Source organism: Somniosus microcephalus, chromosome 9 (assembly GCF_052327205.1).
Source record: "Somniosus microcephalus isolate GS21.2 chromosome 9, FLI_Smic_1.0, whole genome shotgun sequence".
Classification (NCBI taxonomy): domain Eukaryota; kingdom Metazoa; phylum Chordata; class Chondrichthyes; order Squaliformes; family Somniosidae; genus Somniosus; species Somniosus microcephalus.
The window spans coordinates 63,799,808-63,822,491 of NC_140995.1; the positions used below are offsets into that span (position 1 = coordinate 63,799,808).

The 22,684-nt window shown below is 44.1% G+C and overlaps 1 protein-coding gene across 10 annotated transcripts in view; it reads left to right on the forward strand.

The window, feature by feature from the left end:
• egln1a (egl-9 family hypoxia-inducible factor 1a) overlaps positions 1-22,684 on the forward strand; it is a 180,655-nt gene that overhangs the window by 37,321 nt on the left and 120,650 nt on the right. The window contains exon 2 of one of the 10 annotated variants that reach the window (XM_085996678.1): positions 17,426-17,533. The exons of the other annotated variants lie outside the window; for them this stretch is intronic. Coding sequence (XP_085852804.1) covers positions 17,426-17,494 — 69 coding nt within the window. The 3' untranslated portion in view covers positions 17,495-17,533. The remainder of the gene's footprint in view (positions 1-17,425; positions 17,534-22,684) is intronic. 10 annotated transcript variants of the gene reach the window in all.

The following is a 22,684-nucleotide window of genomic DNA, read 5'->3' on the forward strand; positions in this document are numbered from 1 at the left end:
CCCCTGCTCCTGGTGATTGGCACCTATTCAAGACAAACACTTACAGCTGACTGACAGTTAACTGCCATTGGCAGCTTCTGTTAACTACAGTTTTTAAAGTCCTAGGTTAAAATCTAAACTAAATTTCACTTTTTACAATTTCTACTTATCCAATACTTACCAGAAATCCCCACTCTTTCCAAATTCCCAAATAAAACACTCTGTTCAAGTCCACTCCGTTTAATCCTGCTCTGTGCAAACCGCAAGCCATGCGTTTGGGAGTTAGCGAATTTCTACACCATGCTAGAATGAGTGGAAAAAGCTACAAAACTTAATAAGAACATAAGAAATAGGAGCAGGAGTAGGCCAATCGGCCCCTCGAGCCTGCTCCGCCATTCAATAAGATCATGACTGATCTGATCCTAACCGCCAATCTACTATCACAGAACCATCTCCTGAATCTAACAGAATTAAACACACGAAATAGGAGCAGGATCAGGCTACACGGCCCCTGGGCCCGCTCCGCTACCCACAGGGCCATGTCCGATCGGAACCTAGACTCATGTCCAAATTCCTGCCCGCTCCCCGTAACCCTTAATTCCCTTTACTTCTAGGAAACTGTCTATTTCTGTTTTAAATTTATGTAATGATGTAGCTTCTACAGCTTTTTGGGGCAGCATATTCCATGGACCTACCACCCTCTGGGTGAAGTAGTTCCTCCTCATCTCAGTTTTGAAAGAGCAGCCCCTTATTCTAAGACTATGCCCCCCAGTTCTAGTTTCACCCATCATCGGGAACATCCTCCCCGCATCCACCCGATCCAACCCCTTCACAATCTTATATGTTTCAATAAGATCGCCTCTCATTCTTCTGAACTCCAATGAGTAGAGTCCCAATCTACTCAACCTCTCCTCATATGTCCATCCCCTCATCCCCGGGATTAACCGAGTGAACCTTCTTTGTACTGACTCGAGAGCAAGTATGTCTTTTCTTAAGTATCAAACATGGCCACAGTAAATAATAATTCTAATAGGTCTAAGAGTGTTAAAAAAACAAGCCTGAAGGCTTTGTGTCTTAATGCGAGGAGCATTTGTAATAAGGTGGATGAATTGGCTGCGCAAATAGAGGTAAACGAATACGATTTGGTTGGGATTACAGAAACGTGGCTCAAGGATGGCCAAGACTGGGAACTCAACATCCAGGGGTATTCGATATTCAGGAAAGATAGGCAAAAAGGAAAGGGAGGTGGGGTAGCATTACTGGTTAAAGAAGGGATTAATACAATTGTAATGAAGGATATTAGCTCTGATAATGTGGAAACGTATGGGTAGAATTGAGAAATACTAAGGGGAAAAAAAATTAGTGGGAGTGGTATATAGACCTCCAAACAGTAAGGTGGAGGTTGGGGATGGCATTAAAAGGGAAATTAAAGAAGCGTGCAATAAGGGCACAACAGTCATCATGGGTGACTTTAATCTACATATAGATTGGGCCAACCAAATTAGTAACAATTCTGTGGAGGAGGAATTCCTGGAGGGTTTATGGGATGGCTTCCTGGACCAATATGTCGAGGAACCAACCAGAGATCAGGCCATCTTAGACTGGGTATTATGTAACGAGAAAGGATTAATTAGCAATCTTGTTGTACGAGGCCCCTTGGGTCGGAGCGATCATAATATGATCGAATTCTTCATTAAGATGGAGAATGAAGTAGTTGACTCAGAGACAAGGGTCCTCAATTTAAATAAAGGAAACTACGATGGTCTGAGGAGCGAGTTGGGTAGGATTGAGTGGGGAATGGCGCTCAAAGGGTTGACGGTGGATAGGCAATGGCAAACATTCAAAGACCGAATGGATGAGCTACAGAATTTGTTCATCCCAGTTTGGCATAAAAATAAAACAAAAAAGGTGACTCAACCGTGGCTAACAAGGGAAATTAGGGATAGCATAAGATCCAAGGAGAGGACATATAAATTGGCTAGAAAAAGCAATAATCCTGAGGATTGGGAGCAGTTTAGGAGTCAACAAAGGAGGACAAAGGGATTAATTAAGAAAGGGAAAATAGAATATGAGAGTAAGCTATCAGGGAACATAAAAACTGACTGTAAAAGCTTTTATAGATATGTGAAGAGAAAAAGATTGGTGAAGTCAAGCATAGGTCCCTTACAGTCAGAATCAGGGGAATTTATAATGGGAAACAAGGAAATGGCAGACCAACTAAATACATACTTTGGCTCTGTCTTCACAAAGAAGGACACAAATAACCTCCCAGAGATGCCGGGGAACATAGGGTCTGATGAAAGAGAGGAACTGAAAGAAATCAGTATTTGTAGGAAAATGGTGTTAGGAAAATTGATGGGACTGAAGGCCGATAAATCCCCAGGGCCTGATGTTCTACATCCCAGGGTACTTAAGGAAGTGGCCCTAGAGATAGTAGATGCATTGCTGGTCATCTTCCAGAACTCGATAGACTCTGGAACAGTACCCATGGATTGGAGGGTAGCTAATGTGACCCCACTGTTCAAAAAAGGGAGAACCAGTGGATGTGGTGCATTTGGACTTTCAGAAGGCTTTCGATAAGGTCCCACATAAGAGATTAGCGTGCAAAATTAAAGCACATGGGATTGGGGGCAAGGTATTGACTTGGATAGAGAACTGGTTGGCGGACAGAAAGCAAAGAGTTGGAATAAACGGGTCGTTTTCGGAGTGGCAGGCAGTGACTCGTGGGGTACCGCAAGGATCGGTCCTAGGACCCCAGCTGTTCACAATATATATTAATGATCTGGATGAGGGAATTGGATGTAATATCTCCAAATTTGCAGACGACACAAAGCTGGGCGGGAGGGTAAGCTGCGAGGAGGATGTCGGGAAACTCCAGTACGATTTGGACAGGTTGGGTGATTGGGCAGAATCATGGCAAATGCACTATAATGTGGATAAATATGAGGTTATCCACTTTGGTGGCAAAAACAGGAAGGCAGATTATTATTTGAATGTCAATAGATTGGGAGAAGGGGAAGTGCAAAGAGACCTGGGTGTCCTTGTGCACCAGTCGCTGAAGGTAAGCATGCAGGTGCAGCAGGCGGTTAAGAAGGCAAATGGTATGTTGGCCTTCGTAGCAAGAGGGTTCGAGTACAGGAACAAGGATGTCTTGCTACAGTTGTACAGGGCCTTGGTGAGACCGCACCTTGAGTATTGTGTGCAGTTTTTGTCCCCTTACCTGAGGAAGGACGTTCTTGCCATGGAGGGAGTGCAGCGAAGATTCACCAGGCTGATACCTGGGATGGCAGGAATGACGTATGAGGAGAGATTGTGTCGATTGGGCTTATACTCACTGGAGTTTAGAAGATTGAGAGGGGATCTCATCGAAACCTATAAAATTCTGTCAGGTCTGGACAGATTAGATGCAGGAAGGATGTTTCTGATGGCCGGGGAGTCCAGAACCAGGGGTCATAGTCTAAGGATAAGGGGTAAGCCATTTAGGACTGAAATGAGGAGGAATTTCTTCACCCAGAGAGTGGTGAACCTGTGGAATTCTCTGCCACAGAGGGCGGTGGAGGCTAGTTCATTAAATATATTCAAGAAAGAGTTGGATATATTTCTTGAGGCTAAAGGGATCAAAGGATATGGGGAGAAGGCAGGGACAGGGTACTGAATTTGGATGATCAGCCATGATCACATTGAATGGCGGAGCAGGCTCGAAGGGCCGAATGGCCTACTCCTGCTCCTATCTTCTATGTTTCTATGTACACCAAAACTGTATGCAGTATTCCAGCTGCGGTCTCACCAATACCTTGTACAACTGCAACAATACCTCCCTATTTTGATATTCTATCCCCCTAGCAATGAAAGCCAACATTCCATTGGCATTCTTAATCACTTGCTGCACCTGCATACTAACCTTTTGAGTTTCGTGCACCAGGACCCCCAAATCCCTTTGTACTTCAGTACTTTCCAGTTTCTTGCCATTAAGATAATAACTTGCTCTATGATTTTTCCTGCCAAAGTGCATAACCTCACACTTTCCAGTATTGTATTCCATCTGCCAAATCTCTGCCCACTTACTTAGCCTGTCTATGTCCCCTTGCAGGTTTTTTATGTCCTCCTCACTCACTACTTTCCCTCCCATCTTAGTATCATCTGCAAACTTTGATATGTTACACTCGGTCCCCTCCTCCAAATCGTTAATATAGATTGTGAAGAGTTGGGGACCCAGCACTGACCCCTGCGGAACACCAGTAGTTACTGATTGCCAGTCTGAGAATGAACCATTTATCCCAACTCTCTGCCTTCTGTTAGATAGCCAATCCTCTATCCATGCCAGAATATTACCCCCAATCCCGTGATTTTTTATCTTAAGCAATAATCTTTTGTGTGGCACCTTGTCAAATGCCTTTTGGAAGTCTAAATACACTACGTCCACTGGTTCCCCTTTATCCACCCTATATGTTACTTCCTCAAAAGAACTCCAGCAAATTTGTCAAACATGACTTCCCCTTCATAAAACCATGCTGACTTTGTCCGATTAAATTATGATTATCCAAATGTCCTGTTACTGTCTCCTTAATAATGGACTCCAAATCTTACCTACCACAGATGTTAGGCTAACCGGTCTATAGTTTCCAGCCTTCTGTCTACTGCCCTTTTTAAATAAGGGTGTTACATTAGCAGTTTTCCAGTCTGCCGGGACCTTTGCTGAGTCCAGGGAGTTTTGGAAAATTATTACCAATGCATCCACAATCCCTACCGCCACTTCCCTCAAGACCCTAGGATGTAAGCCATCAGGTCCAGGTGATTTATCCGCCTTGAGTCCCATTATTTTACCGAGTACCACTTCCTTAGTGATTTTGATCGTGTTTAGCTCCTCCCCCCCTTTAGCCCCCTGTTTGTCCAGTGTTGGGATAGTCTTAGTGTCCTCTACTGTAAAGACTGATACAAAATATTCACTCAGTGTTTATGCCATCTCCATATTTCCCACCATTAATTTCCTGGTCTCATCCTCTAAGGGACCAACATTTACTTTAGCCACCCTTTTTCTTTTTATATAACTATAAAAACTCTTACTATCTGTTTTTATATTTTTTGCTAATTTACTTTCATAATCTATCTTCTCTTTCTTAATCAATCTTTGTTATTTTTTGCTGTCTTTTAAAGTTTTCCCAATCCTCTATCCTCCCACTAGATTTGGCTACCTTATATGCCCTTTTTAGTCGAATACTATCCTTATTTTCTTTACCTAGCCACGGATGGCTGTCTTTTCTTTTACACCCTTTTCTTAGTGGAATATATATTTTTTGGAAGTTGTAAAATAACTCCTTAAATGTACACCACTGATCATGTATCGTCTTGCCCTTTAATCTATTTTCCCAATCCACTCTACTCAATTCCGCTCTCATACCTTCATAGTCTCCTTTATTCAAGCTTAGCACGCTTGTTTGAGATCCAACCTTCTTACCCTCTAATTGAATATGGAATTCAACCATGTTATGGTCACTCATTCCAAGGGGATCCTTTACTAGGACATTTTTAATTAATCCTGTCTCGTTACACAGGACCAGATCTAAGGTTGCTTGCCCCCTGGTCGGTTCAGTTACATACTGCTCAAGAAACCCATCCCTAATACACTCAATGAACTCATCCTCAAGGCAGCCCTGCCCAATTTGATTTCTCCAATTAATATGATAGTTAAAATCCCCCATAATTATAGATGTTCCCTTCTTACAAGCCTCAACTATTTCCTGATTGATACTCCGTCCTATTGTATCCGTGTGTTAATAGAGACACTGAAGACAGGAGTTGGTTTCACAGGTGTTTACTGAACAAAGTCTGGAGGGGAACTAACTGATACAACACAATATACAGGCTTATATAGCCCGAGTGGCCATTACCGGCATTACAGTACACAGGGGGCTCTTAAAGGCACATACACTACAATTCCTCCCCTTTTAGCCAACCAGTACATCATATTTTAAGTAATCATTAATTACATGTTACAAGAAAAATAATCTACACATTGCTGCAGTTAATCAATTATAAGTCAGTCTCTCTGGAGGCTTCCTGACTCGGTCCGGATAACGCCTCGGTGGTGTAGTAGTTTCTGGTGTAGTAGGTTCTTTTGGCAAGGCTGATTCGGCTTGAATGCCAGTGTCGGGTTCATCGGGTTCCAGTATCACCGGATCGGAGGTAGATACTATGGGTATCTCTACTTCATCATTAGGCGTATAGAGTTGTGGTGTAGGTTGTCCCTTTTTGGATGACTATGATCTGGTCAGCATGGCGCCTTATTATGCTTTCTCCGATGTCCACGGTATACATCAGCAGTCCTAGTCGTGTGCAGATAGTTCCAGGCTGCCATTTCTCGGTACGGTAGTCCCGGGCCAAAACTTGTTGACCTATCTGGAAGGTTCTAGTTGGCCTTTCATTCATGCCTTGAAATTGCCGGTTCTCCACGTCCCTTCTGATGTTTGGCTTGATCAAATCCAGCCGGCATCTTAGGCTTCTATTGAAGAACATCATGGCGGGAGTTTGGTTTGTAACCATGTGTTGCATTCCTGTATGCAAACAAGAAGTTATCTACCTTATGCTGAAGTTTTATGTCTTCATTACCCATGGCCTTTATGGCCTTCTTGAAGGTCTGGACAAACCTTTCAGCCAATCCATTGGTGGCGGGATGGTATGGGGCGGACGTGTAGTGCTTAACCCCATTGTTTTTTAAGAACTTCCTGAATTCTTCGGACACAAATTGCGGTCCATTATCAGAACAGATCTGTTCAGGCAGCCCATTCCTGGTAAATATGGTCCTCAATACTGTGATGGTTTTTTCCGTGGTGGTGGAGGACATCTTTATTACCTCCAGCCACTTGGAGTGTGCATCAACCGCGATTAAGAACATTGAGTCCATAAATGGACCAGCAAAGTCGATGTGTACCCTTTGCCAGGGAGATGAGGGCCACTCCCATGGATGTAGAGGGGCTTGTGGTGGAGCGTTTTGGACCTTCTGGCATCCTAGGCAGCGCTTGGTCATTTCTTCGATGTCTCCATCGATACCTGGCCAGCATACAAACGCCGTGGCTAGGTTCTTCATTTTCACTCCACCCAGATGCCCCTCGTGAAGCTCCTTTAGAACTTTATCCTGGAGTTTGGGTGGAATCACCACTCTGGATCCACACATCAAGGTTCCTCGGCACACTGACAGCTGTTCTCTTCTTTGCGAGAATGCTGGCAACAGTGGTTCGCCATGTGCTGGCCATCCCTTCACTGTTAAATCGTAGACTCGTGAGAGAGTCGGGTCATTTCTAGTTTCCCTTTCAATGGCAGAATTTGTTACTGGTAGACATTCGACTATGGTAGAGTGGAAAATCTCCACTGGGTCTACGGTAGGTGCTTCTTCTACCGTTGGCAACGGTAGGCGTGATAAACCGTCAGCATTCCCATGCTGTTTTGATCCTTTGTATTCTTTGTTATATTGGTGTGCCCGTAGAAAATGGGACCACCTCTGTAGCCTTTGCGCTGTCATAATGGGAACACCCTTTTTAGGGTTGAATATGGAGATGAGGGGTTGATGGTCAGTCAACAAGGTAAATTTTTGTCCGTGTAGGTAATGGTTGAATTTCTTCACTCCCCATACCAGGCTGAGTGCTTCCCTGTCGATTTGGGCATAGTTACACTCAGCTGAGTTCAATGAGCGTGACGCAAAAGCTATCGGCCGTTCCGAGCCATCAGGGAATTTATGCGATAATACTGCTCTTACGCCGTAAGGGGATGCATCGCACGCCAGTCTGATTGGCAGTGATGGGTTGTAATGAGCCAAAACTTCTTTGGACGTGATTAAGTCTTTGCATTTATGGAAGGCACGTTTACAGTCTTCGCTCCATTTCCAAATTACTCCTGTTTGTAGCAGTTCATTAAGAGGGTGCAGAAGAGTTGATAAGTTCGGTAAAAATTTATCATAGTAATTTATTAATCCCAGGAATGACCTTAATTGTGAAACATTTTCAGGTGCTGGGGCTTTTATGACCGCTTCAATTTTTTCAGGTGACTTATGCAACCCTTTCTTATTAATTATGTGGCCACAATATGATATTTGATTCTGGAAAAATTCGCACTTGGGGCGATTTGCTCGTAGGCCCCGTTCTCTCAGCCTAGTGAGCACCTGCTCCAAATTGGCAAGGTGCTCGTTGTCGTTTTCTCCTGTTACAAGGATGTCGTCTAGGTAGCATTGAGTTCCCGGAATCCCTTGGAGGACTTGCTCCATAGCTCTTTGCCAGATAGCTGGAGCGGATGCTACTCCGAAAACCAGTCGATTGTACTGGTACAGGCCTTTGTGTGTATTTATCGTGAGATACTTTTTAGAGGCCTCTTCAACCTCCATCTGTAGATATGCCTGTGCCAAGTCAATTTTGGTGAAACGTTTCCCTCCGGATAGCGAGGCGAAAATATCTTCTATCCTCGGAAGAGGATACTGTACCGTGTGAAGGACCGGGTTTACAGTCACCTTGAAGTCTCCACAGATGCGAATTTTTCTCTGTTCTTCAGATTTATCATTATTCAACGTTTTCTTCATGACTGGGACGATGGGTGTTGCCCACTTGCTCCAATCTATTTTGGATACGCCTGCCTTTTCCAAATTCTCCAGCTCTGCCTCGACTGCTGGACGAATTGCCTTAAAAAACTTGGGAATTGCCGCATCTTCCAGTTTTATTGAGGCGGTGATGCCTTTCAAGGTTCCTAGTTTCTCTTGAAACACGTCTTTGGCATTGGCCAAGATGTCTTTTAATCGTTCAGGTATGACGTCATCATCGTTTTTTTCCTTACTGGTCACCGTCAGTGCCTGAATGGAGTGCCAGTCTAAACGTATTTTCCTGATCCATTCACGTCCCAACAGCGGTGGACCACCATTTTGTAGAACGTATAAATACAACTTTTGTATTTCCTTGCCATTGTATACAACAGGCACCCTTATTTTTCCTTTGGGGTATTCTTTCTGCCCCGTATATGTTTTCAAGTTAATGGATGTGTCTCTTAAAGGTATATGCGGAAATAGCCGCTCGTAATCCCGTCGATTTATGACGGTCAGAGCTGATCCTGTATCTAGCTCCATTTTAACTGGGGACCCTGCTATCGTGAGGGTAACCCAAATGGTCTGTTAATCTTCTTTGGCAATTACATTATGTAATTTGAGACAGCTTAGTCTCTTGTTTTCGGAGTCGCTATCGCTCTTCTGGTCTTTGGAGCTACTGTCCGTCATCATTTGTACCTTTTTGTACTTTTCTTTATTGATTTTTCTTTTCCTGTCCGTGGATTTTTTTTGTCCAGATCGGCATACCCGTGCAATGTGTCCAATCTTTCCGTATTGCCTGCATGCTTTGTCCTTGAACCAGCAGTCCCTCTGGTCATGGGTGGATCTGCCGCAGCGATAACATCTCTCGAAACCCTGTGTCATTTCGTGGGTGCCGAAGTCCTGTGTCTTTTGTTGTATCTCTGCAGCTCCTCTTGCGGCTGCTTCGTATTATACAACCATACTGAAAGCCTTGTCCAGTGTTAAATCTTTCTCAGAAAGCAGCCTTTTCTGTGTTCCTTCACTTAGGAGACCGCAGACGAATTTGTCTCGAAGATAATCTGCTAGTCCTGCCCCGAATTGGCAGTGCTTTGATAGCTTTCTTAATTCGGTGAGGTAATCAGCGTTACTTTCATTCTTGTGTTGATTCCTCTTGAAGAATTTGAATCGTTCCGCTATCAGCAGCAGTGTTGGGTTTAAGTGCTCCTGTAGGGTATCAACAATTTCTTTAAAATTCTTGTCCTTTGGTTTGGCTGGAGTGATTAAGTTTCGTAACAGCCCGTATGTTTTTGCACCCATTAGATTTAGAAGTACTGACGCTTTTCTTTCATTTTCTATTCCATTTGCGGTGCAATATACCTCCACTCTTTCCACATATGTGGTCCAGTCCTCTATATCGTTATCAAAAGCATCAATATTGCCAGACTTAGGCATCCTGGGAAAAAAATGGCGCTTCCCGCGCTTTTCTTTCTTTTCTGCAGAAAAGATATGGCGCTTCCCGCGCTTCCCCGCCGCTGCTGCCGATGACAACGCTGTTTTCCGCGGGTTTCCCTTTTTATTTATTTACTGGTGGAGACTCGTTTCCGCCGGACTCTCTCTGCTAGGTCTGAACGCCGACTTGCTTGCAGCGCTGGCCGTCTCCCGAGTGCTCCCTCCCCATCTGTTACTGCTTGCCTCCGCCTTCGCTGCTTGGCCTGGCTGCAGAGCCAGCCGCTGGAACCCCAGCCCGACGCCCAGGAAGGATTATTGCAGTACCTGCCACCAGCTCGACTAGCTGGTGAAACCACAGCTTTTTCTTTTTCTTGCTTTTCTTCGACTTTGGACGCCAGAGGAATCGATGTCCTTGAGGTGCTGCCGAATTGCAGTTAAGTCCGTTTCCAATTCGTCGCCACTGTTGTATCCGTGTGTTAATAGAGACACTGAAGACAGGAGTTGGTTTCACAGGTGTTTACTGAACAAAGTCTGGAGGGGAACTAACTGATACAACACAATATACAGGCTTATATAGCCCGAGTGGCCATTACCGGCATTACAGTACACAGGGGGCTCTTAAAGGCACATACACTACACGTCCAACAGAGTTGCAACTGTTCGGATGCCTATAGACTACGCCCACTAGTGTTTTTTTCCCCTTATTATTCTTTACCTCCAGCCAAACTGTTTCATTATCCTGATCTTTTGACCCAATATCATTTCTCTGTATTACAGTGATTCCTTCCTTTATTAACATAGCCACCCCACCTCCCCTTCCTTCCTGCCTGTCCTTCCTGATCGTTAAATAACCTGGTATGTTTTATTCCCAGGCATTGTCACCCTGCAGCCATGTTTCTGTAATGGCCACAAGATCATACCCATATGTAGTTATTTGTGCCATTAACTCGTCTATTTTGTTATGAATGCTACGTGCATTCAGATAGAGAACTTTCAAAGATGTTTTGTGACACTTAGTTCCTGCTTTTGCCCTTTTTATTACTTTACCTTTTACTCCATACCTTCTGCCCCTTCCTGACATGCTCTGGTTTTTAATTTCCCCACTGCTACCTAAGTCTATGACCTTCTCTGTTGTCATTTTTATTATTTGCTCTCTAGGAATCTTCCCCCCCCCCCCCCACTAGTTAGTTTAAAGCCCTCTCTACAGCCCTAGTTATATGATCCGCCAGGACTCTAGTCCCAGCACTGGCCAAGTGAAGCCCGTCCCAACGGAACAGCTCCCTCCTGCCCCAGTACTGGTGCCAGTGTCCCAGGAAGCAAAACCCATTTCTCCCACACCAGTCTTTGAGCCACGCATTTAACTCTCTCTAATTTTATTTGTCCTAGCCAAATTCGCTCGTGGCTCAGGTAATAATCCAGAGATTATTACCCTTGAGGTTCTGTTTTTTAATTTGACCCCTAGCTGCTCATACTCCTTTAACAGAACCGGCTTCCTAGTCCTATCTACGTCGTTTGTACCAACATGGACCACGACAACTGGATCCACCCCCTCCCACTGCAAGCTTCTTTCCAGCCCAGAGGAGATGTCCTTAACCCTGGCACCGGGTAGGCAACACAGCCTTCGGGACTCTCGCTCTCGGCTGCAGAGAACTCTATCTATCCCCCTAATAATACTATCCCCTACCACTACAACATTTGTATTTACTCCCCCCTCTTGAATGGCCCCCCGTTCCACGGTGCTGTGGCCAGGTTGCTCATCCTCCCTGCAGTCCCTGCTTCTGTCCCCACAGGGAGTAAGAACCTCGAACCTGTTGGACAAGAGCAAGGGCTGCGGCTCCTCCAGCTCTACCTCCTGGATCCCCGTACCTGCCTCACTCGTAGTCACACCGTCCTGTCCCTGACCATGGGCTACATCTGAATTAATTAACTTCATAGGTGTGACCACCTCCTGATACACAGAGTCCAGGTACTTCTCCCCCTCCCTGATGTGTCGCAGTGTCTGAAGCTCAGACTCCAGCTCATCAACGCGGAGCTGGAGCTCCTGTAGCAGCAGACACATGTCACAGACGTAATCACCGTGAGCCTCAATGGGGTCCACCGGCTCCCACATCTCGCAACAGTAACTCATCACCTGCTCCATTCTATGTAATTAATTAAATTTTTTATTGTTAGTTATGGACACCCTCTGCCCGATTTTAGATGCTAGTATCCCCTTTAATTAATTGGATTTAAATTAAATCAATCCCTCTAATTACACCAGTTAAATGGTTTACCAACAGTCACTCTGCACCAGAAAGGCCTTATTAACTACAACCCACAGAGTTAAAGTTTGAAAAGAGCACCTAACACCCCACTTACCCTAACTCACAGCACTCTCTGCTGACTCGCACTTGGACTGGTCTTTTTATACTGTTTGTTTGTTTACAGCCAAATGAGTCACCCCTGCTGATTGGTTAGAAAACTGGTTTCCACTGCCTGCTGTGCCAATTTACTCCTACTGCAGTGTAACCTTGTTTTACTCTTCTTAAACCAACAGAATCCCAAATATTTAACTTTTCCCTTTACTTAAACTGCTTAAGTAATCTTATCAAGAATGATTTAAAGAGAAATAACAATTAAAGAACTCTCACACTTACCCAAATTCACAGCACACTTTGATGACTCGCACTTATTTTAAAAGCTGCTTAAGGCTAATTATTAGAAACTTGTGCAGAATTACTTGGGGAGAGATATAAATAAAAAGCTATTCTTGAACTCTTGGCCAGAACTGGTGTTATTCGAACAAAAAATTCAGATTATTGCATGTTGATTGATGAGAGTATGGTATGAAGGATTTTTCACCTCCACAACATGTGTGCAGTAGCTACACCACAGAACTGATGGTTGCTTTAGCTGTCCAGTTTTTGCTAATTGAATATTTTCAATTTGCTTTCCTTTTCCTTTTCTGCACAATAGAAGAATGACAGATTGCAAGATATATTTAAAGTGAATGAATTTTGGCTTGCATATACATTTTTAGTGTGTGTGTTTAATCTTTGTTTATTTTTGATCCCTACCTCTGTGTGTGCTTTGTGTATGTGACCTCTCTCTTGAGTATGCACTTAATTGAGGAAGTAGACGATGGCTATCTACTTAACTAACTGATGAGTTCCAGAGGACTGAATGGCTACTACCTGGCATAACGTCCTAGCTTTTGTACTCTATGCCTCTCTTTGCAACTTCCCTCAGTGTGTCTGTATCAGTACCACTGGTGTCCTTTGTTCAAATGGCTGGGTGATTATTGGATTTGGAGGCAGTCACTTGTGATGACTGTACTGCTGCCGATATAAGTGGCAGCTGCTGCTCTTGTGCTTCACCGTTGCTGATGGATGTAGCAAACCGTGAGGAAGATAGTAATAGATTTCAAGAAGACATAGGCTGGTGGAATGTGCGGACGTATGGCAGTTGAAATTCAATACAGAGAAGTGTGAGGTGATCCATTTTTGGAGGAAGAATGAGGAGAGACCATACACAATAAATGGTACAATTTTAAAGGTGGTGCAAGAACAGAGAGACCTGGGGGTGCTTGTGCGCAAATCTTTGAAGGTGGCAGCACTGGTTAACAAAGCAGTTAATAAAGCATATAGGATCCTAGACTTTATAAATAGAGGCATAGAGTACAAAAGCCAGGAAATTATGCTAAACCTATACCAAGCACTAGCACTGCAGCTGGAGTATTGTGTCCAATTCTGGACATCACACTTTAGGAAGGGCATGAAGGCTTTGGAGAGGGTTCCGAAGATATTTACTAAAATGGTTCCAGGGATGAGGGATTAAAGTTACATGGATAGACTAGACAAGCTGGGGTTGTTCTCCTTAGAGCAGAGAAGGCTAAGAGGAGATTTGATAGAGATGTTCAAAATCATGAAGAATTTAGATAGAGTAAATAAAGAGAAATTGTTTCCAATGGCTGAAGGGGCGATAACAAGAAGGCACAGATTTAAGGTGATTGGCAAAAGAACCAGAGGTGGCATGAAGAAAAACATTTTTACACAACAAGTGGTTAGGATTTGGAATACACTGCCTGATAGGATGGTGGATGCAGATTCAATATTTGCCTTCAAAAGGAAATTGGGTAAATACTTGAAGGAGAAAAAATGGCTGGGATGTGGGGAAAGAGCGGGGGAGTGGGACTAACTGGATTGTTCTTCGAAGGAGCCGGTGCAGACTCGATGGGCCAAATGGCCTCCTTCTGTCCTGTACTATTCTATGGTTCTATGTGATCACCAGGCACACTTCTCTCTCAGCCTGTAGCAGTGAACAGCTGTGCTCTGAATCATTCCTTCATAGTTGCCTATATCTATTTTCCAGGTGTACTGAAAACTTGATTGCTTGTTGCAACCTATTCTTACCATCTTCCATAGCCAAGTCTACCAAGCCAAGTGCCTGCTTAGGTGTCCTCTTACAGGAAGTTAGCATGCAGGTACAGCAAGCAATTAGGAAGGCAATGGCCTTTATTGCAAGGGGGTTGGAGTAAGGAAGTCTTACTACAATTGTACAGGGCTTTGGTGAGATCACACCTGTGCACAATTTTGGTCTCCTTATCTGAGGAAGGACACACTTATCTTGGAGGCAGTGCACTGAAGGTTCACTAGATTGATCCCTGGGATGAGAGGGTTGGCCTATGAGGAGAGACTGAGTAGATTGGGCCTATACTCTCTGGAGTTTAGAAGAATGAGAGGTGATCTCAGTGAAACACAAGATTCTGAAGGGGATTGACAGGGTAGATGCTGAGAGGTTGTTTCCCCTGGCTAGAGAGTCTAGAACTAGGGGGCACAGCCTCAGGATAAGAGGTTGGCCATTTAAGACTGAGATGAGGAGGAATTTCTTCACTCAGAGGGTTGTGAATCTTTGGAATTCTCTACCCCAAAGGGTAGAGAATGCTGAGTCGTTGATATTCAAGATTGAGATAGATAGATAAAATTTTGGACTCTAGGTGAATCAAGGGATATGGGGATTGGGCGGGAAAGTGGAGTTGAGGTTGAAGATCAGCCATGATCTTATTGAATGGCGGAGCAGGCTCGAGGGGCCGGATGGCCTACTCCTCCTATTTCTTATGCCTGCTCAAGATGGTGTATGTGTTGTAACATCCTCCACTGGAAAGCAGACCTATTGAGGTCTATTACTCATAATTAGAAGTTGCTTAATTCGAATTGTCTGATATATCATTTTTTAAACACTATGCTGTTATTTAATTCAAATTACTGAATAATTCAAATTTATTTAGTATTAAAAAAAATGAATTATCCAGAGTAGACTGTATATATTTGATGACTTGGCTGGAGCAGGTAGTACCCCTCAGCTTTGTCCTACTGCTGTTTCCCTTCTCAACTCTCACCTCTTACCAACTCTTCACAGTGCCTTGTGCTTTACTTTGTGCTTCCACATCACTGTATATTAGCTGTGAGGCGTGCGCAATGTTCTGCTCACTGATCCTCTCTGACGAGTTGCTGCATATCACTTGACCCTCCTTGCTATATGAAGAGATCTGAGCTGGAATGTTAAGTATGTAATCCGACTTGTCCATTTGGGTATTATATTTTCATTGTGTGAATTATTAATCACTTGTGCACATTCACTGTGTATATTGATGTAACATATATGCAGATTGTAGAATATATGATTTAATATGGTACCTATCCAATTGATCTATACGTGGATCTAACATCTTCAGGATACTGCCTTAAGAGCCTCCCTTCCTATTGAACAGTTCTTATTTCCCATGACGTTATTGGTTTTTCCTGGGAGGGTTCACCACCTGTTCAACTCCTTGTCTCCTATTACCTACGAGTTTTTGCCTTAAACGTAAAAACAGTATAGATTTAAACCGGGTTATCAGCCACATTGATAACCATTTGTTTCCCTGTGTGAATGGAGGCCTTTTTTGCATATTTCCAGCAGCTACTAATGTCATTCCACATATGTTGTTTATCTCCATATTAAGACTAGTTGATTTGGCCCTTGTACATTCATTAAACCAGTGATGCTAGTCAAGCTGCGGCATCCTGTGCAAATCCACGATTTTCACATTACAGCGCAACCTCCCCAGTAATTTTTTGCCTTGCTGGTACTTGGTGTTTTAAAGTACCAGTGTTCTGTCCTTCTCTGCCTACCTAACAGCGAAGGAAGTTTCCAGCTGGTTACTGTAATTCCTGGATTTAGTCGGCACCCACTGTCGCTGTTTAAAATTAGAGGCTAAATCAAAGTTCTAGTGAGCAGAGTGGAGCTGAGCGTATGTTTGTCTGTAAGTCTAGCTTTTAAAGTTACCAATTCTTCATGCAGCCTCAACACATGCTTTGATCTGTTCTGATCACCAGCACTTCAATTCAGATACTAATGTTAAATAATGACATTGAGCATACAGTTACTGAATATATGTTTACTATAATGATTACTATAATTAACTGGAAATTTATTTCACTGTTAGACAGGCAAAAAGAGGCATAACAGTGGCACTTTAAAAGTGCCCATGGTTAAAATCAAAGTGCCGTTGACCCCACAAGAAAAACATTTCCCCTCCCCACCCCCACCCCCACCCCAGTGCATTCAGTTCCAGTTTGCTCACTGTTACTATTTAAAGTCTGAATTCAAGTGCTGATGAGCAGAGCAGATCTAATTACATGTTGAGCAATTTTTGTCATTGTTTCTGCAACTGCCCTGAAAATTTCAACGTGCTAAATAAATTGCCCTAACACACTATTTTTGTAAATAAAGCATTTTTTGTGCATATATCTTTAATAACTACCACTGCATTTCATCGCCATATATATTTTGCATCTCTTTATCTGTTTGCTGCTGTTACAGCAATGGTTTTGACTGCCTTCAGTTCCCTGTCCAGGTCATGAAACCTCTTATCTCTTACCAGATCCTCACAAGAATTGAGCTTATGATGCTCTTTGCCTCTGCGTCTGGTTCACGCTTGGAGGCTGGTCTGTGACAACACCATTTCGTCCCACTGCTCTATGTAATTCTATGCTCTTCTCCTGAAGGCATGATTGCTTAATGGGTACAATTCCAAAGGTGCCTGTTACCTTGTGATACCATGCCCATGTGAACATTAATGCATATGAGTTTTGACAGGCTATTTGGTTGGTGGGGGCTGGGTGAGTTCTATGGGAGGGGTGTGTGTGTGTGTGTGTAAAAGCATTGCGAGGTACAGCAGGGGAGTTCTCCTGGTGATATGCATCCCACAACCAACATCATCTGGTCATTTATCACATTGCTGTATGTGGGACCTTGGCTGTAGCATTCCCTACATTACAACAGTGATGACACTTCAAAAGTACTTCATTGGCTGTAAAGTGATTTGGGACGTCCTGTGGGCATGAAAGGCACTATTTAAATGCAAGTCTTAATTTATTCTTGTACTTGTACCTGTTACCCTGAATTAAGACCAATCCCTGTGCAACCTTCTTTCAGTTCCACAGACCACTCCACCTCTGGAAGGTAATTGGAAGTCTGAATTTGACCAAGAGGAGGGGAGGATGATGGTAACTTGCAGCTCTTTGCTGACCATCCACAAAATAGGTTGGTACAGCTATTTGATGTGTTCAATATTAGGGTGACTGAGTCTGAATCTCTTAACTCCAGCTGTCCCTTTACCAGGAGTTGAAACTTTGCTCAAAAGTCACTGGGCCAGATTTTCCTGCAATGGTGAGATTGGCAATGTACGCTGTAAATGTCGCTGTCCAGTGCACTGTTTCGCAATTAATAACTAACTCCTTATTTTGCTGGTTTTCTAATTAGCACATCCCGCAGCGAGCATAGCAGTGAATCAGAAGCAGCGCGGCAAATGGCCTTTGAATGATGGTGTTCACAGGCTGTCAGGGCCGCTTTATTCACTTTTGTGTCATTTTCAAATATTGTTTAAAAAGCATATGGGGATCCTTGTCTTTATTAATAGACGAATAGAGTATAAAAGCAAGGAAGTTATGCTAAACCTTTATAAAACACTGGTTAGGCCTCAGCTGAAGTATTGTGTTCAATTCTGGGCACCACACTTTGGGGAGGATGCCAAAGCATAGAAACATAGAAGTTAGGAGCAGGAGTAGGCCATTTGGCCCCTCGAGCCTGCTCCGCCATTCAATGCGATCATGGCTGATCATCCAAGTTCAGTACCCGGTCCCTGCTTTCTCCCCATAATCCCTTTAGCCTTAAGAAATATATCCAACTCCTTCTTGAATATATTTAATGTATTGGCCTCTACTGCCTTCTGTGGTAGAGAATTCCACAGGTTCACCACTCTCTGGGTGAAGAAATTCCTCCTCATTTCTGTCCTAAAAGACCTACCCCTTATCCTTGGACTGTGACCCCTGGTTCTGGACTCCCCGACCATCGGGAACATCCTTCCTGCATCTAGTCTGTCCAGCCCTGCCAGAATTTTATAAGTTTCAATGAGATCCCCTCTCATTCTTCTAAACTCCAGCGAGTACAAGCCCAGTCGTCCCAATCTCTCCTCGTACGTAATTCCTGCCATCCCAGGTATCAGCCTGGTGAATCTTCGCTGAACTCCTTCCATGGCAAGAATATCCTTCCTCAGATAAGGTGACCAAAACTGCACACAATACTCAAGATGTGGTCTCACCAAGGCCCTGTACAACTGCAGTAAGACATCCTTGTTCCTGTACTCCAACCCTCTCGCTACGAAGGCCAACATACCATTTGCCTTCTTAACCGCCTGCTGCATCTGCATGCTTACCTTCAGCGACTGGTGCACAAGGACACCCAGGTCTCGTTGCACTTCCCCTTCTCCCAATCTATTGCCATTCAGATAATAATCTGCCTTCCTGTTTTTGCCACCAAAGTGGATAACCTCACATTTATCCACGTTATATTGCATCTGCCATGCTTCTGCCCAATCACCCAACCTGTCCAAATCATACTGGAGTTTCTCTGCATCCTCCTCACAGCACACACGCCCACCCAGATTTGTGTCGTATGCAAATTTGGAGATATTACATCTAGTTCCCTTGTCTAGATCATTAATATATATTGTGAATAGCTGGGGTACAAGGACCGATCCCTGCGGTACCCCACTAGTCACTGCCTGCCACTCAGAAAAAGACCCGTTTATTCCAACTCTTTGCTTTCTATCTGCCAACCAGTTCTCTATCCAAGTCAATACCCTGCCCCCATTCCCATGTGCCTTAACTTTACACGCTAATCTCTTATGTGGGACCTTATCGAAAGCCTTCTGAAAGTCCAAATACACCACATCCACTGGTTCTCCCTTATCTATTTTACTAGTTACATCCTCAAAAAATTCCACTCGATTAGTCAAGCACGATTTACCTTTTGTAAATCCATGTTGACTTTGTCCGATCCTGTCACTGTTTTCCAAGTGCTTTGCTATTACATCTTTTATAATGGACTCTAGCATTTTCCCCACTACCGATGTCTGGCTTACCGGTCTGTAATTCCCCGTTTTCTCTCTACCACCTTTTTTGAATAGTGGGGTAACATTAGCTACCCTCCAATCCATGGGTACTGTTCCAGATTCCATTGAATGTTGGAAGATGATCAGCAATGCATCTACTATTTCTAGGGCCACTTCCTTACTACCCTAGGATGTAGATGATCAGGCCCTGGGGATTTATCGGCCTTCAATCCCATCAATTTCCCTAACACCATTTCCCTACAAATACTGATTTCTTTCAGTTCCTCCCTTTCATCAGACCCTATGTTCCCCGACATCTCTGGGAGGTTATTTGTGTCCTCCTTTGTGAAGACAGAACCAAACTATGTATTTAATTGGTCGGCCATTTCTTTGTTCCCCATTATAAATTCTCCTGATTCTGACTGCAAGGGACCTACGCTTGACTTCACCAATCTTTTTCTCTTCACATATCTATAAAAGCTTTTACAGTCAGTTTTTATGTTCCCTGCAAGCTTACTCTCCTATTCTATTTTCCCTTTCTTAATTAATCCCTTTGTCCTCCTTTGTTGAATCCTAAACTGCTCCCAATCCTCAGGATTATTGTTTTTTCTGGCCAATTTATATGTCCTCTCCTTGGATCTTATGCTATCCCTAATTTCCCTCGTTAGCCACGGTTGAGTCACATTTTTGTTTTATTTTTATGCCAAACTGGGATGAACAAGTTCTGTAGTTCATCCATGCGATCTTTGAATGTTTGCCATTGCCTATCCACCGTTAACACTTTGAGTGACATTCCCCAATCAATCCTACCCAACTCGCGCCTCAGACCATCGTAGTTTCCTTTATTTAAATTCAGGACTCTAGTCTCTGAGTCAACTACATCATTCTCCATCTTAATGAAGAATTCTATCATATTATGATCGCTCCGACCCAAGGGGCCTCATACAACAAGATTGCTAATTAATCCTTTTTCGTTACATAATACCCAGTCTAAGATGGCCTGATTTCTGGTTGGTTCCTCGACATATTGGTCCAGGAAACCATCCCGTAAACACTCCAGGAATTCCTCCTCCACAGTATTGTTACCAATTTGGTTAGCCCAATCTATATGTAGATTGAAGTCACCCATGATGACTTGGAGAAGGCCTTGGAGAACATAAGATGTAGGAGCAGGAGTAGGTCATTTGGCCGCTCGAGCCTGCTCCGCCATTCAATAAGATCATGGCTGATCTGATCTTGGCCTCAACTCCACTTCCCTGCCTGCTCCCCATAACCCTTGACTCCCTTACCGTTCAAAAATCTGTCTATCTCCACCTTCAATATATTCAATGACCCAGCCTCCACAGCTCTCTGGGGAAGAGAATTCCAAAGATTCACGACCCTCTGAGAGAAGAAATTCCTCCTCATTTCTGATTTTAAAGGGTGCCCCCTTATTCTGACATTATGCCCCCTAGTTCTAGATTCCCCCATAAGGGGAAACATCCTCTCTGCATCTACCCTGTCAAGCCCCTTCAGAATCTTGTATGTTTCAATAAAATCCCCTCTCATTCTTCTAAACTCCAATGAGTATAGGCTCAACCTTTCTTCATAAGACAACCCCTTCATCTCTGGAATCAACCTCGTGAAACTTCTCTGAACTGCCTCCAATGCAAGTATATCCTTCCTTAAATAAGGAGACCAAAACTGTACACAGTACTCCAGGTGTGGTCTCACCAATGCCCTGTACAGTTGTAACAGGACTTCCCTACTTTTATACTCCATTCCCTTTGCAATAAAGGCCAACATTCCATTTGCCTTCCTAGTTACTTGCTGTACCTGCATGCTAACCTTTTGTGATTCATGTACAAGGACCCCCAGATCCCTCTGTACCTCAGCATTTTATAATCTCCATTTAAATAATAATTTGCTTTTTTGTTTTTCCTACCAAAGTGGATAACCTCACACAGGAAACTTTCTGATATCCAGCACTGACGGGACTGAGCTGGTGCCGTAACATCAAAAGTGCCGGACATACCAGAGTTAATGTTTAAACATACGAAACTGAGAAGCTCCGTGTGAATGAACAAACCCTGTAACAGCTTCAGAACAGTCGGCTGAAGCTGTTGCTATAGCTACAGACCTTGCAGTGCTTGACTGGGGAAAAAAAAGCAACGAGAACTAAAAAAACATATAGAAAACGGCTCCTGATTTTTGCCATTAGATCGAGTATTCCGGACATATAGGGCCCGATTTTCGGCTTGTGTGGGAAATGGTCGGATTTCCCCGAATGTGGGGTTTCTGACACACACAAAAAAGTGTCAGCCAGCCCCACGCAATTTTCCCTCAATTGGCCAATTAATTCCCAGCATGTGGGAAGCCTTGCTAATTGTCTAAATCGAGTCAGGAATCCCTACAGTATGATGTCATCATTCGTGGTGCTTTCAAGGTCCATGGCAAGCACTGCATCCTCTGAAGGCTTCCAAATGAACCATACAGGATGGCATAAGGAGCCTGCAGCAGCTGTGGCCAGTGCCAGACCCCGAGCTGCCTTCAAATTCGACGAGGCTTCACTGCAGGCATTATTGGATGGGGTTAGGGCCCACAGGGAGGTCCTCTTCCCTAGGTCAGGGAGGAAGAGGCCTCCCACTGAGACCAATGCTGCATGGATGCAGGTGTCAGCAGATGCCAACTCGCTGGGAGTCACCAGAGGAACCTTGGCATTATATCTCTAACTCCTTCCTTTACTCCCCCACAGTACCATCCAGAGCCCCCGTCCTCACTGTGGAGGAGGAAGAGGCTGTGCAGCCAGACTCCTCATAGGAAGCTCCAACCTCTGAGGGTGCAGCGTCAGCAGAAGTAAGCGCACCCAGCACCAGCGAAGACACTCACACCTCGGGGGGACCTTTGGGACATAGAGTAGTGTTGTCACCTGGTGTTTCACAGCTGACAAGTGAGCCTCAGCAGATTCTGGAGACAGGGACAGCAGTGGAGAGTCCTCGTCGGAGGGCGCAGGGCTCTGCCAGCTCCGCTCAGCTGCGCTGCATCTCGGCCCTCTGCCTCTGGGTCCATCCGCAAGAGAAGAGGTGATGGATCTCCATGCACAGATGCAGGAGTCTCTGGCAGGTTTTGTCTCCAGGGTTGCTGCGAGTGTGGAGCGAATGGAGGAGTCCATAGCGACCATGAGCAGAGCCTTTGTGGAGTCATTGGTGCATGAACGCAGCACCATGGAAAGGTTGGCAACCTCTATGGAGGAGATAATTCGCCAGCATACGGAAAACATGGTGAGTGCTCATAAGAGAATGACATCTCTTGAGGAGCGTTGA